At 41.0% G+C, this 16,963-nt stretch overlaps 1 protein-coding gene across 2 annotated transcripts in view; it reads left to right on the plus strand.

Annotated features, from left to right (window-relative positions):
- TCF7L1 (transcription factor 7 like 1) overlaps positions 1–16,963 on the plus strand; it is a 102,698-nt gene that overhangs the window by 68,620 nt on the left and 17,115 nt on the right. For both annotated transcript variants that reach the window (XM_061592414.1, XM_061592415.1), the window contains one exon: positions 12,441–12,524. In XM_061592414.1, the coding sequence (XP_061448398.1) occupies positions 12,441–12,524 (84 nt within the window). The remainder of the gene's footprint in view (positions 1–12,440; positions 12,525–16,963) is intronic.

The raw sequence follows: 16,963 nt of genomic DNA on the forward strand, positions 1-16,963 counted from the left end.
CCCCTTTCCTGCCAAAAAACACTCCTTGAATGGCTTATCAGTAATAAAACAATCTCTGCCATTTGGCTAAAGGACAAGAATCTAAAGGACTTGACAAGAAAGGAAAAGAGATTGGGAAGGAGGAGGAAAAATCAGACTCCCTTACTAGTTCATAGAAAGAATTATCTTTCCTGTTGGTGCCATTTTATTATCACATTTATATATAAAGTTACTTACCTTAATTACCACTGAAATGCTGTTCTGGCTATATTTAAAACACTTAGCACTCCCCAGGAGTGAGCCTAAGGAGGCTTTCAGAGTACAGAGTAACTTTCTGTCTCTTTTCCTTTTGATTTCAAGTGTATTGCAAATGGAAGAGGGGATTAATTTGATTTTTAACGAATTGTGCTCTTTCTTCTTTGGCAATTTTTTTAAAAGTTACCCCTTTCTTGTGTTTATTTAAATAAAAATAAACACCCTGAAAAGGAAGGAAGGAACCAGGTTTTCCAGAAAGAGTTGTAGTAAGTGTGTGAACCAATCAAGCCTACTGAAAGAGGAGCCCTGCTGAGAGTTGAGGTGCCAATTTGACAGCCACCCCAAAAAGGGCTCTTGTATCCTGTACTTTTTTTTCCTTTGACAACCTCACATCAGGTTATCCTAATGGATTAGTTTCTTCTTAGTGAACACACCTTTTACTGTTTCGTAGGAAAAGGGGCTCCCAGTGGTTATAACTCACAGAGAAGATATTTGGGGTGATTTGGATGGGAAATTAGTTGACTCGTGTTTGTGAAATTTAAATTCTAATATTTATTTCTAGATTTGCATATCTGTATATAAATTATCATGTACAAATCGTATGCTGTTTCTGTCTTTTGGGTCTGGGCCCTGGATGTTTTTTTTGAATGGCTAGCAGTGCCCCTCTAGTTAAGTTAACTTTTGTTGATTATTGCTGATATTACTTTGTGGAATTTTATTGTGTATTATTATTTAATTGTATACTGCCCGCCCTGGCAGCTTATGCTAAGAGCAGTAAGTATCCATATGTAGCAACTTCAGAAATTAAACAAGTAAATAACATCCTTGAACATTGTTTGGATACACTTATACAGCTGTTTGTGAATTCTGTGCTGTGTTGGTTGTCAGCAACCATTGGCAACGTTTTTTTAACCATTATATGCACCTCTGTTCTTCACCAGTAGTGGTAGTAATTGCTAGGGTACATGGGATCACCCTTAAAGCGCACTGTTACCTGTGAATTTGCTGTTTAAGTGAGAGAAGGGCTGTGCATTCTCTTTTCTTTTAGCAGAGAACCATTGATTCCCTGGGGCAAGGTACAGCAATCCAATATGAACCAGGAGCCCTGTGAGTTGCCAATGAGGCATTGAAATGGAAATGGACTGCCTTCAAGTCAATCCTGACTTATGGTGACCCTATGAATAGGATGGTTTTACTATTGCCTTCCTCTGAGGCTGAGAGGCAGGGACTGGCCCAAGGTCACCCAGTGAGCTTCATGGCTATGTGGGGATTCGAACCCTGGTCTCCCAGGTCGTAGTCCAGCACCTTAACCACTACACCACACTGGCTTTAGCACCTCCTTGATCCACCTTATTTTGTGTCTCTTTGATTGGACTGGAAGATAAGGGAGCAACCCAGCCCTATCTCTTCTTGGTCAGTGCCATGGGGAGAGTTTGGTTTTGTATTATATGTTCCTACGAGTGTGGTGTATTGGGTAAGGTGTTGGACTATGACCTGAGAGACCAGAATTTGAATCCCCACATAACCATGAAGCTCACTGGGTGACCTTGGGCCAGTCCTTGCCTCTCAGCCTCAGAAGAAGGCAATAGTAAAACCATCTCTGAATACCGCTTACCATGAAAACCCTATTCATAGCGTTGCCCATAAATTGGAATCGATTTGAAGGCAGTCCATTTCATTTTTCATCTGTTCCTACAGTCACCTTTTATAAACATGTTCATGTTCCCTCTTCTTCCAAACAGAACACTGTCTCTAGGCCCTGAGGAGTCTGTAAGGATCACTCATGCTCAATACAGAAGCTGTGTTTGGGGTGGAGGAAAACAGTGAGAAACTATCTGAAGTGTTTTGCCCCTTCTCTGTAACCCTGGAGTTGCCCTGAGGAGGAACATTGCTCCCTTCATGGGGTTTCTGCTGGTGGTGCCCTGTCCAGGCCTCCAGTGTGGGTTCCCCACCCCCACCACGGCAATGTTGTCGTTAAGTGAAGCACATTTCTTTTCCACATAGAAATGTATAGTAACCTTTCACTTAACTATGAAAAAGTAAAAAGGTGCATAGGTGGGGTGCATGTGGAGATGGGGTGGGGTGGGAACTCTCTGCCACAGTGATTCAGGTATTGAGAATCAAGCCTGTCACTATTTATATAACACCTTCCTAGGTTCTGCTTCATGGGTGCAATAAAATGTGAAAGAATATTGGAATATGGAACGGATGTTGAGGACTGTCTTTTATACAGACTTTTTTTTTCAGGGTGTGAAATGGAATTGGCTGGGCAGTTTCAGGGAAAGATTTTGTGGAGTTTTCAGGTGACCATTTGGGGAAAATTGTATGATGTGAAATTTTTCAGATGACATTTTAAGCATTTTTTTACAGTGACATAGGCTGGTGTAAGATGGATAACTGATAACATGGCATTGGCTCCTCCTTATTTCTATGTATAAAAATACATGAAAAGCAAAGATAACTGTCTTGGACCATAAGGGGAAAAAACCCTCCAGAATCCATAGTATTGCCCAACTGTGTGAGAGAGGAATATAAAAATTGTTTGCAAAAAAATGATAATACATTATGAGATGTGCAGAAAGGTTCATGTGAGAGCCTGATCTATAAAGAGAAGACACATGTATGATCAGTTCTGAATATTCTGGGTAAGGGTGGTTCAAAACTAGAATAAATCTTGCTCATGTCAGGATAACATCTTCACCATGTGTATGTAACAAGGGCAGGAAATCTGGTCATTAAAGTTCCTAATTGGTTATAGCAACTCTTTTGTTTTTCCTTCCTCCTCCTCCTCCTCCTGGTTTGCTGCAGGCTTCTCCCAGAGAGGAGACTGCTGACATGCAGACTATAGCAGTCCTGGGCAAGCCAAGGCCTGTTGTCTGCACACCATTGTTCCTGCCTAGGATTGCAGGGCCACTGGATTGTTGTTTGAATTGGTGGATGTTAATCCCCAGCTGAGGGGAAGCTATTTGGCAAATGGCAGGTTAATGTGCAGACAGCAGGGAGCATTGTACTGTGTGTGTGGCACAACAGCATGTGGGAGAGAAATGGTTAAAATCCTTTTCATTCCCCCACTTGCAGAGGAGGAGGGAAGGTAACAAGCAACCAGGGCTTGTTCTAATCTCTCTGGAATGTAACCATTTTGAAACTTTCATAGCTTCAATGTGCCATTAACTCTCTTTTTTTTAACACACATGGGCTGTACAGTGAGCGTCTGTGTGAGAGGCACCGTCTTGCACTCGGGGTGTGTGCGCACGCAGTTTTCCACGCTGCCCATGTAGCATTAGCTGGGTTTCCCCACCCCCACATACTGCCCTCTAAATTGTTTAAAATGAGAAGGAGCCTTTATACAACCTTCATAGAGGCAGCTTCACCCATGCCAGCAGCTTCACTGCTTACAAAATGGATTAGAAAGCCCCCTTTGTGACCAAGACTGTTGAGTAGAAAAGAAGGGTGGAGCATAAAATAAACCAGCTGGAAAATGACAACACAAGGCTTTTAATTGGGTAGAACTTTCTGCACGTCTTCTGTGGTTATTTTGGGTTTCATGGCTTCTCAGCTCTTGCCAGTGCTTCTTAGAAAGCTGACTCACCAAATGGGGTAGCGCTTGCTGTCCTAGTGGTTATGGGTGTTGTGAATGTCTTTTAAAATGACTCTGCAGTAAACGGCAAGTGAGCTCACATCACCACTCAGTGTTTGGAAACAGATTGGAGCTGTACAGCAGCCAGATCCAGGGACTTCCCCAATCTAACCAGATGCTTTGATCTTAGGGCTTGGAGAGCAGATCAAAGGCAGTCATTTAGGAAACTACTTCTACTGTACTAGGAGCTCAGAGTGTACTGTAGGTCATTGCGCTAGCTAGTTGGGGGTCATGGGGCCAGCTGCATACCAAACATACTCCTTCTACAGATGACAGCCCTGGCTCTCTGCCTTTTCCACAATTGGCTGTTGTAGGAGCCTTGAAGACTAAGATCTGATTACAGATCTTCAACCCAGTTTTACATAAAGAGCAAGGATTCAGCACTAGCTGTATGAATCTCATTAGCAACCTTTAATCATTGCAGTTTTTCAGTGTGCCAGTGCATTGTTTCCTCCTCTCACTTCATTGTCCTCCCTAGTGCAGGCATGGGGAAACTTGGCCTTCTATATGCTGTTGAATTCTCAACTCCTATCAGCCCCAGCCAACATGGCTATGATCAAGGATGATGGGTGTTGTAGTCCAACAACCTCTGGAGGGGCCACAGGTTCCCCATACCTGTCCTGCAGTAATGGCCTCAATTACTTGTTCCTTTCATTCTGCCTAACCAACATGGACTGTATTCTTTGTATGTATTTGTATAACACCTTTGAGAATTAAATGATTTAACAAAAATGCAATAAAAGCACAGATATCAAAGTTATAAACTTTAAAGAACCTTTTAAAAAATGTCAAATTATTGGTAGAAGGAGGGAATATGGGAAAATATACTCTGTAGGGCTAACGTAATAGTGTGTGTGATGGTGGGCTGCTGCGGATGTTGCACAGGGTTTGAGACACAATGTGTTGAGAACCTTTTTTTTGCCTATACACATCTTGATGTGGAGGTTCTGTTATATGGATGGATTCCAAAGCTTGCACTTCTGTGTGCAGAATTTTCAAAAAACCAATACAGGAGCAACTAGGCCAGAGGCATAAGAGATACAGGTAGTATTTGCACCCATATTGAGTTTCCATACCCTTCATTGGAATATTGACAGGACACCTTCTTAAGGCAAATGAGTGGTAAGTAGCACTTAGCAGATAAGATGATGAATGATTGGGGGATGGTATTAGAGGCTGTCCAGGTTTATGATTGTGCAGCAAACTTCTAGCTTCTGTAAATTACAATGAATGAATTAGGTGAGCACACGTACAGTTGTGGAGACTTAACTGCTTGAGCTTTTGTACTCAGATCTTTATTAATGCTGTTGGTGCCAATTTTGTATGAACAAGGAATATTAATGCAATGCCTTGCATTGTATTTTTCCCAAGGGATGACTAGAACTTTTTGAAAATGAATTTTGCTCTTTAAATATTTTCCAGAGTTTTCTGTCTCAGGAAATGTTCCTCTTGGCTGACAGGTGGCAGCGGCTGCTGTTACAGTTGTCTTTTCCTTCTCTTGGGGCGAGGGACCTTGCTTGTATGTTTCATTCATTTTTGCTTTTGGAGTTGTTAGTTTTGGCTATATTCTGCTTTGAGTTTGGAGGCTCAGTTTTACAGTTAAAATGTAAAAGGTTGAAGGGAAACAGTTCTGCATTGTGGGCAAGGCTGGTCTGTCACAGTGGACTGTTTGTATGTTTTATAGGAATGAGATAAGCTCTCTTCCTGTTCCATGTCAAATGTTCACAAATCCTGCTTCCTTTGTCCAAAGGTGCTTGGCATATTGGTTGCCTTCCAATTTTTTGTTCTCAGTCTCCAAAGGGGGGGGGGGGTCCAGAATCTTCCATATTCAAAACCTTTGGCAATAGCTCTTGATTTTAAAATGTTTGTTCTGCTCCTGAGGAGGAATGTGAATCTGGCCTGGATATGGTGCTGGATGTTAGCAAATAAAATAGCTTTCCATAAGAACACAGCTTTGCTGTGGAGGTGTTAACTACATCTCTACTAAGTCTCAGAAATATAGAGTGGTCTTTGTCCACTACAAACCTTAGAAAGGCCCAACGTGCACCTTTTTGGTAGGTTACATTAAATCAGAAAAACAGGAAGTTCCAACACATTATGCCTCCTTTTAATCAGCTAGAATAGTAGTAGTAGTTATCATAACACCATCATTTATTACCCACCCTTCACCCAAAGGTCCCAGGGTGGGTTACAACAATTTTAAAAATAGTTGTACCGGCAGCAATGCTACAAGATTCTTATAACGTTCAAGCATTGCAATAATCACTGGAGCCTCTCAGAATGCACACAAAAACATTTGTGGAGTATTATTGGTTGTATAATTCTGTTTTGGACTGGATTTGCATGTTGTGCAGGCCGCAGACTTGCTGACATCAATAAAATCCCTGTGTTGAGTTGCCCTCTCTGATGTTATGTCATAGACACATCATTGCATGAAGGGGGCTGGGAAGCTTGCAATGTGATGTTATGTTGGGAGCATTCCTGCGTCTCTTGAAGTATAATGACCACAACATGATGTTTTTGTCAAACTCCATGGCACATGTAATTGTTTTAGTCGTGGGAGTATTTCACATCTATGCATATTTGGCTATGGACACACTTCAGTTTTGCAAAGGAGAATTGAATACTTGTGAATATCCTTCCAAATTTCGATGAGAAAAACAGGGTGCATGGATAACCATTTCACTCTACAGATTTTTCCCATATCCCCCCTTTTTCCAAGTGAGAGTCATCACAGAATACTGAGTGATGTACAAAGCAAATGGAGGGTGCACCACCACTTCCCTGGTGACACTAAAAAGAGCAAGGTAAGGGGATAAAGGGATGCCTTTTATTTTACAGCATTTGCCAAATAATCATTGTCACATGGCTTTTAATTATATGGCCGTTTAGTGTGAGTGATCCCTGCTGCTCCCCAGTTTGACATGTTTGACACTTGCCCTCCTCTGGGCACCAGAGCAGTTAGGATCAAAAGTTTGAAGCTCCTGACTTTCGCTCCCTGGGAAGTCACATTAGTCCCTAACCTTAGTTTAAAGCTCTTCAGTCCTTTATTCTTCATTGGAAATTTTTATTTTATTTTATTTATTTATTTTTGGGTTAAGGTAAGTGAAGTAAGGGTATATGGAACAAAACATTAAGAAATAAAAACACACCTATGCTGCAGTTAAAACTTCCCTGTAGATCAGATTCTGGGAAGCTGAGTTTTTGTTACAGCCTTCTCCACCTGTGCCCTGTGCTGATTCAAGATAGGAAGACCTTGAGTTGACCCTCAAATTATCTCCTGCCACCTGGTTTTGTGGACCTTCTCATAGGTTGGCCCATAGGATGTGTGTTCACCCTTTCCGTAAGCTTCTCTTTTAGGCTTGTTACATCATTGAAACTTTCCTGCTTTTGTCCCAATATACAGAGTAAAACCAGATGAATCATTAGCTTGGCCTCTGAACTTTTTATGCCTTCCCTGGCACATGGGGCTTCTTGCATGAGGGTGAAACTATTTCTGTGTGATTAATAGTTAACCTTTGTGACCATTTTAGTTAGTGGGATGATAGCTACACTTTGTAGAGTCCTATATGCCCCCTAAAACATTGTGTGTGTGTGTGTGTGTATCCGTGTCCGTACGTGCGTATGCGCACAGTTTTTTTCAGTCCTCTCCTATTTTCTCCATGGTTTCTTGTATGAAAGTGGGTAGTGTTAGGAAAGAAGAAGGAGTTACAAAAGTTAGGGCTACATCAGACATTCATGTTATGTCATTGTCTTCCCCCAAGAAGCGAGTGACTTTAGAAAGGCCTGAGTATTTTATTTATTTATTTATTTTTAAAGCATTTATAAATTGCTTAATATTTCAAAAATATCTGAGTGGGGTGTAGTCTGAAAAACAATGAATGGGTTGTATTCAACTAAGTCCTACTCACAGTAGACCCATTGAAATTAATGAACCTAAGTTAGTCATGCCTATTAACTTCAAATGGATCTACTCTGAGTAGGATTAGCACAGACGGTACCATTCAATATGTAATTAAAACAAAAATGCAACCTAAAACCAATAAAAACAACACACAAAAACATATAGAAGCAAATAAAACAAATTAAGAATAGTGTGAGGTGAGCTGTAGGGGTGGTGAGCAATAGCATCTCACAACAGCAATTATTTCTATTGCTTTTTGAGCAAAAATGTATCCCCACAACCAAAATAGGATAAATTGTATAATGTTGCTGTTATTAATTCAACTTGTCATTTATTTCATTTTTTATCTAATGTGTCAAGGATTTCAAAGAACCCCCTTTTTGTATTCACAAAATTTTGTGAGATTCATTAAAAGCAATAACTAATAGACTTGATTAACTGCCTCAGAAATGTGAATCCTACCACATTTTTACTCTTTACGCATAAACTTGCAGCAAACTGTTAGTATGAATGTAGCTGTTGGTGCTTCAAGGGTTAAGGTATACTACATGAGACATGAGAAGAGCCCTGCTGGATCAGACCAAAGGCCTATCTCAGTGGTGAGGGACCCCCAGGGGCCCGCAGGCCTAATTAAGGCTGGCACAGGCCCCAGTTTGGCCCACCAGAACATTCCCCACAAACCACACCTACCTGCCCCACAGCTGATGCCATATATGATGTCGAGTGTGGAACAGGTACAGATGCGGCTACAACGGAACAGCCAGGAGCTTACAGTGAGTTCCCAGTTGTTCCTTTGTAAGCAGGGCTCCCTGTCCATGCTGATCGGCTGATCAGATATCTGCAGATGAGGGAAATGCTTTGTTTGGAGGAATCTGATCAGCCCACCAGCCTGATCCAGTTTCCCACCCTTGGTTTATCTTGTCCAGCATCCTGTTCTCACAGTGGCCAAACAGATACCTATGGGAAGCCTGCAAGAAGGACATGAGTACAACAACACTTTCAACGCTGTGATTCCCAGCAACTAGTATTGAGAGGCATAGTGCCTATGACAGTACAAAAGTCAGAATGAGGAACTCTGTAGTGTATTTTCTTGAAAGACAGAAAAGCAAGACTTTTGGACTAAGTTGCCTGTTTCTGGACTTATATGGGTCATTCACATGAAACAACCCTTTTCAATTAAAATGTTAAGTCTTTTACCCATCTAAGTGTTTGATTTGAATGTTCCAAAAGGCACACACTTGTCTGAAAAATACTTGGTCTTAAACAGATGCATCAGTATCATTATTTGACTGGACACATCTGGATGTGCTTAATCTTAGGGGTGGATAGATGAGGGTTTGCATGAAGCGAATGAAAATGCTGTGTTATGAACGCACTTGAGATTTGATATTACTAGGAAGATGCATGACATGTAGAAAGAACAACGCCTCAATAACAACATGCACCCAGATTTCTGGCCTGAGATTCTTGAGAAACTGCTTTTAGAAAGGATTTGTTCTTATCCTAAAATGTTTGGCTCGATGTGCTTCCATAAATATGAAGAGCCAGTGTGCCATAATGGATAGAGTATTGGACTGGGACCCGGGAGACCAGGGTTCAAATCCCCACTCAGCCATGAAGCTCACTGGGTGACCTTGGGCCAATCACAGTCTGTCAGCATAACCTACCTCCCAGGATTGTTGTGAAGATAAAATGGAGAGGGAGGATAACCATATATACCAACTTGAGCTCCTTGGAGGAAAAGTGGGGTATAAATGTAATAATAAAATAAATAAATACGGTGCACAGATAAATTAACATTCCAAACTAAAGAGTGGGCAGGCTGATATTACATGTATCCTTTAAAAAGATATCACAAACTTTGACCTTCTGGACCCTCCAGTTATGTTCAAGGTAATTTGCCCAGGTGTGTGGAGTTTACAATTTTTCCATGCTGTCAACTGACAAGATACTTTATTAAGGAGTTGCTGTCTTTCCTCCCCAGCTTGCCTTGCATGAGTATGTGTTAGAAATAGATAAGAGCAAGCTTGGCTTCTGTATGAGTGAAGTGACTTTGCTATCATGTCTGTTTCCTCATTATTCCCAAAATACCCCATAGCTTTTTCTTTTTTTCTTTTTGCCTCCAGGCTTATGCAGACAATTAAAAAACATTTTCCTTAATAGTCAACTAGTGATCTGTTTTAAGTTTTATTTGGTTTTATTGTAATACAGCATTTGTAACTTTGTGTTTTTATTATTATTGTTGGACACTGCTTTGATTTTTTGTGAAATTGCGGTATACAAATATTTTTATAAATAAAAACCTGCCCTTGTGGTAAAGAGAATAACTTGCAATGGCTGAAAGGATGACATTTCTTTGTGCTTGAACACCTTAAATGGGCTCAGAGGAAGAGCTCTCTTCACAAGAGCTCTTCCTCCTCATGTGAGATTGGCTCAGCTCCTCTTTCCATGCATTAGGAAAAAAAACAGACTTTTCTCAAACTCGTGTAGAAATATAATAGTTCATACTATCTAGCTAAAAGCTATTTTCTGCTCACCCAAGAGTACATGATCTCTAAAACAGACATGGAAAACCAAGCTGGATTGCGACAACTCGCATGTAATCGCTGCCAAAATTGTGTCCATATAGAAATGAACAGGATGAAAAAGTGATATATTATGTAGTTTGAATGGGGTAGGTGGCAGGAGAAATTCAGCCCATCTGATGAAGCAAAAACTGCTGTTGCTTTTCTTGTATGGGTTTGTGATTGCCACTTTCGAGTTTTTCAGAAGACACTGGCCTTGTCAGAATTAAATCTATTCAAATTACCTTTTGGAACAGATCAGCACTTCTGCAGCATTTTCTACCTGCAGTAGATAGTGGGAATATATGTTGGAGGAAATGTGAAGGTTTGTTTTAAGTTGAAGGGTTAATCTTCCATTTAAATTATTGGTTGTTCTGCCTCTAAATAGAGCATGCTGGGATTTCCTTCCAGCTGTTTTACATCATGAAAATTTGTGTGTTAGGGAAATTCCAGTGCACAGCTGCAACTCATCCAGTCCACATTCCCAAACCTCTAGCATTTCACAGGGTACATTGCATTTAGTTATATAGCATGGAATTATTTTATTCCTCGGCTTAAAAACAGAATGCCTATATTTTGGGGACTTTAATTGTAAGAGATATCCAACAATGCAAGTCAATTTAAATTCCTATAGTATTGATGCTAGCAAACTGTCAGGAAAATAAAGTTTTAATTACATGTTATTAAATCTGCATAAAAACTGGTCTAAATTTAATTTTGTTTCACACTGTATTAAATGTCAGAGCTTTTTAAAATCAAACTGGCAGACTGTTTTAAATAGCGTTGGACAAAAAATGGAATCAACTAAATGCTTTCCTGAATATTTATTTATTTTTATTTAATTTATTATTTGATTTATATCCCACCCTTCCTCCCAGCAGGAGCCCAGGGCAGCAAACAGAAGCGCTAAAAACACTTTAAAACATCATAAAAAGAGACCTTAAAATACATTAAAACAAAACAAATATTGCATTTATTGTTTTCAACATATGGAGTTCCCTCATCTAATGTTCTGTGGGAACTCCAACACACACCAGAACTTGCTGGATCATTGTGTTTAACTTCCAGTTTGATAACACATTCACAATCCTTATGTGTCTAGTCAGAAGTAACCCCCCATTGAGTTCAATGGGACTTATTCCCAGGCAAGTGTGTATTGTAGCCTCAGTGTGTCTGTGCTACTTACTGGTATTATTCTGAAACTAGCGTCAGCATAGCTAAGCAAGAATTCACAGATGAGCAAGAAGGCACAGATGGAACAGATATTTCGGCCGAGGGTGGGTGGGGGAGGATTAGCAGCAGTGTTTTAATTGTGAAATTCCCTTACTATCATTTGGTATGCAGATTGCATATTTTAAACTGAATGTTAATATGTTACTGATTCTCTGTGGTTGGCTCATACAGTGTATCAGTAACATTTTGGAAGTTCTCTGTGGCGCAGAGTGGTAAGTGGTGGTAACGCAGCCGAAGCGGTGCTCACGGCCGGAGTTCGATTCCAATGAAAGGAGGAAGTCGAATCTCTGGTAAAAGGGGTTGAGGTCCACTCAGCCTTCCATCCATCCGTGGTCTGGAAAATTAGTACCTGGCATACGCTGGGGGTAAAGAAAGGCCGGGGAAGGAACTGGCAATCCCACCCCATATATACGGTCTGCCTAGTAAACGTTGCAAGATGTCACCCTAAGAATCGGAAACGACTCGCTCTATAAGTGCGGGGACACCTTTACCTTTACCTTTTAATATGTGAAGTTGGCCCAATCACTGTTTACCTTACCATTCCAGTGCCAGTAGTTTGTGTGGGAAGAAACCATATGATCTGACCTTCCATATGTTACCAAGATGATCAGGAAGCCAACCATGACAGACTAATTTCCAGTCATTAACCATGCTATCTGGTGACCTACAAGTTGAACTAAAGGTGCATCATAACCATTGAGGAGTTTTTCGATTTGAAAAATAGAATCCTGGATTTCAAGCCTTTTTGTATCTGAACTGTGCTGATAGTTGTATTTGTCTAGTTCCTTGGGCTGTGAATCTCTTGTGAAATCTGTTGACCATTTCCGTTTTTGTGGTTTCATTTCATCTTTATCTCCATTTCTTTCAGTATCTGCAGGTAAAGTGGCCACTACTTGATGTACCAGCTGGAGCTACTCTAAAGGATGCAAGGTCGCCCTCTCCTGCACACTTAGTAAGTGTCTATGGCTTGGTTTTGTGTTAACCTTCCAGATCCATGTTATTTAAAGGTGTCTCTATGAATACTCTTCTAGATAATTTGTTTTTAATCCTAGTTTACAGCCCACTTGAGAGTTACTGAGTGCATTATGTTAAGGATGGGCATACGTAGACTAAAAATCTTGGAGGAGTCCCTGGCTAAAGAAGTGAAAAACAAGATTGTTGAAAATCAGGTTTGCCAGAGGCACTACAGTTGTTGGTTCTCAACAGTGCGAAAGGAGCATGTACAATGATACAGATACTGCAGAAAAGCTAAAAACACTTTTGGTATTTACCATACACTTTTTGTGGAGCGACTGCCTAAATCCTGATTCCTTAGGGATAAAGGAGAATAACTGTTACAAATGTGTGTCTATAAAAACGCAATCTTAAAAGTAAACTGTTAACTAGTACAACCAAATAATAATAATTCAAAAATTCTGAAGGAACTGAAAAGTGACATTGTTAAACTATTCATTTGGGTAAATTTTCAAGATTTTTATTGCAGTCTTTGGCTGTTTTTTTCCCACTCTTGCCCAACACAGTAAGCTAGGATAGACAGAACCTGAGTTTCCTATTTGAAAATAACTGGTGAGCATTTCTCAGCTGTAGTTGTTTCACGTGCACTTTTAAAGTTAGCACAAGTGTTCAAAAAGAGTTTGCTTTGGGATTGGGAGAGGGGAACTAATCCAATGAAAACTGTTGCACATAATTCCCAAGCCATGATATCTTGCAGCCGAGTCTTAAAACATATGTGCCTCAGGCTTTCAGTTTCTACTTAGGGCTTCATGAATCCATGAGACAAAACCATATCATTGGAAACTTTCATTTGAATGAACAGTGAGACATCCCTCTATTCTTGTTATAACTGAAAAAGGACCTTTTAACTCTCCCCCATCCCCCTTCCTCCAATCTCCATAGACATCATCTGCTTGCTTGCATTGATTGTATCCACTACAGTTGCAAATCTGTTTGCAATTTAGTCTGTATGTTGTCATGCAGTTCAAGCATTCATGTCAAGAGAAGCTTTCCAGCTGTAGTCTATTGCCAATTAATGCAAAAAAGGTTAAAAAATTAAGCAAAACCTTTTGAGAGAATTAATACCATTTATATCTTACTATTGAGAGAGGTGATGTGTATGAAACCTAAGAATTCTGCCTTTAAAGAGAGGGGGATGAAAAATGGAGGAAAGTGGGATTGAAGCACTTTCACTACTTATTCATTTGAAAATGTTTTATTTGTTTCATGCTTGCATACCTACCAAGCCTGCAGCAGAAGGAGCTGGTGTGTAGTGGGCTATTGCTGCCCATGTGTGCAAAACTTGAAAGGGCGTCTGTACTTGTAGTGACCATTGGAAGCAGTGGCAATGAAGCCAGGCTTACCTAGGTCACTGACCACTCCTTTTTAGTGGCAAGTAGTGGCAATCGTGAGCAAGATGACCATAGCAGGTTGGTGGCAAAAAAGACCATGAATTTTATTACAGTATAAATAATTTCCTTATAAATATGCTGATAGATCAAATATTTCATTCGAACCATTAGAATTTACTCTTTGTAAGGTGTAGATCCAGTAGGTGTTTTGCTGACTACATTGTGAGGATCTTGCCCTTTATGAGGAGAGTTAGGGCTGCTACCCCTGCTCACTTAGCTTGCCAATGTCGCCTACCTTCACCAAAGCTCCACGCACCTCCCCACATTGCCAGAGTCCTCTGCCTTCCACCCTCCCATGGGTCGCCCACCAGCTTGCTTGGTAAACTGGTGTGGCCAAGCTGCTACCACCACCACCGTCGCCATCAGTGTCACACCTAGGCGGCAACCACTGCCCATTGGCTTCTCCTGTGGCCATGGGCCTCTCCCTCTGCATAACCCACTCACTTACCAGGTAAGGCGCCATGTCATTGTTTCTGCGCTGTGCCCCCAACATCACGCTGCATGATGTCATAGTGGCATGATGGCTTACTTTTTTATTATATAGGAAGATACTTGGAACTGTTCAATAGCTATGAACTTTAAAATCCTCGTGTGTGGCTACATTCCAGGAAGGGAGATGTTAATGGACCTTCCAGTGTTCCTGTTCTAAGTTTACTCTTGCGGTCACTGATTTGTAATCTCAGGACTCTAGTTGTTTGTCCTACATATACCAAGAAACAAGGGCACAGAATCACATATATTACACTAATGGATTGGCACAAGGTGAAGTTTCTAAGTGTAAAGACCTTTCCAGATTTAGGGTTGATCAATTGTTTTAGCTACAAAGATTGCGCACAGCAGGAACACTTTCCACACCTAAAATTACCACTTGTAATAGGGGGTGTAATCCTGTCATTAGCTAAATCTGAATGTACAATTTTATCTTTTACTAACCTTCACACACACCCAGGAACACTCAAACACACACACCCGGGACTCCCAACCCCCTCCCCCTCCCCCAAACATACACACGTGTACACACACACAGAGACTCCCAAATAGGTTGCCCTCCCAAATGGATTGCTGAGTGTTCTCCTTCTCATACCCCGAAATGGGTCCCCAAGCATCCTCTTTTCCTCCCATTTAGACCTTCTGCAAGGAGGAGGAAGGCAGCTGAATGAGCAACAGGGGTGTGGCTGGAGCAGCGCCTCAGGAACTGTCCTGCTTTCCTGCTGCTTCCTTCCTCCTTGCCTTCCACTGCTGAGGCTGTTGGTTGGGGTGGGAAGCAACAGCAGAGCAGGACAGTTGATGAGGAGTTACCCCGGGCTGTCCTGACTTCCTCTGTGGCTCTCATGGGCTGCTTTGCTGTCCAACCTGGCTTGCTTGCTTGCTCGCCTCACACCCTTGCCACACTTGTCCTGTGCCTCAAGCCCACTGCACCACTCCACCCTGCCTCCATGGAATGCTGACTTCATGCTGTGTGATGGCTTATATTTTTCATATATGTATAGATATCAAAAGATCGATGATAAACTAAATTAGGTGAATCTTGAAGAACATGGAACCATGTTGGCTGGATGAGTGGGAGTGGAGGAATAGGAGCATGTCTATGAAAGGGGGAAAAACGTATGCACATATGAAAATGAAATATGGGCATGTATACAGCAGAAAATGTTTTCAGGTGGTCAATTCCTTGATCATGATGAGTATATCGCCTGCAGTTTGTAGCTAAGGTGGTTTGTTTTCTTGACTGGTATGGTCTGAATGGATATTGAGTCTTCTGTCATGAAGTTACTGATTGTCCAGAGGAAGAATGAGCACAGAAGAGGGCTTTTCCACTGTGTAGCATTGTATAGATTCAGCTGTTAGTTTGCTGCTTTAACTCCTGTTGAATTTGAAGGAAAATCCCTCACCCTATACCCATTGGGGCATTGTAGGAAGAAAACCACACCCATGATATATGCTGTATAGCATATATATGAGAGCAGTATTTTCACTGGCTTTCCTACCAATGTGCCATATACTGTTTGCTTGTCTGCAGGTCTCCTAGATTATCTTGTTAATTTATTTAATTACCTAGAGAAAGCACGATGATCAATTTCACTTTATTGAAACTGAAATTGCACAGATTCATGCTGCAGATTTGCACTAGTGTACAAGTAACAACCAGGAAGAAAAAGTGGACAAGACAACAGGCTCAGTATGTAGTATTCTTAAAACCTACTGAAATCAATGGGATTTCCAAAGGCAAAATGAGGAGGGTACTAGCTTAGAACCTGGGATTTCTGTTCTACATACTTCAGTATAGTGGTAGATTGACACGTTGGCCCCCTTTCAAATCAACCCTATATGAACCATGCAAAACCTGCAGGCCAACTTCTGTGAATTTCAATTTTGCATTGATCCATGTAAGATAGGGTCACTGGGATAGACCTATGCAAGATAAGTCCTTTTGTCCAAGTTTCAGCTCAGTAGAGGTTCACTTTTACACTCCTGTGGCAGAATATATTCTATTTTTCATTCACTAACTTCAGAGTATGAATACACTGCCATAGTTGTGTCAGGTAACTGGGGTACAGAAGATCCCTTGGTTCTCTTGCGTTAATCATTAGGTAGTAATAAAGAGAAACAAACTGATCCCCCCCCCCCAACCTAAGAATTGAAGAAAGAAGTTGGGAGAAAGAAGCCCTTCCAATTGGCAAGTGTCTATGGGACCTCATTAAGGTTGCTAGAAGCTACCCAGTCTCTCTTAATGGCTTTCAAGAGAGACTAGTTCCCATTGGGCCGTATACTGTAATTTAGTAAATAAAACTTTCCTCTCTAACCTCTCCAAATGAGAGGCTAGGTAGACTTCTGGTAGCTTTTTAAAGGAGGTTGGTAGTATTCCAGTGATCAGCTGATTGGTAGGACATATTACACATTTTTAGGGTGTTATGGCTGATTGTACCTTCCTTTTTCAATGTTCAGTGGTCCTCCTCCTGAGCTGAAGTAGTAATGGTTCTTTCCA

Source organism: Rhineura floridana, chromosome 12, assembly GCF_030035675.1.
Source record: "Rhineura floridana isolate rRhiFlo1 chromosome 12, rRhiFlo1.hap2, whole genome shotgun sequence".
Classification (NCBI taxonomy): domain Eukaryota; kingdom Metazoa; phylum Chordata; class Lepidosauria; order Squamata; family Rhineuridae; genus Rhineura; species Rhineura floridana.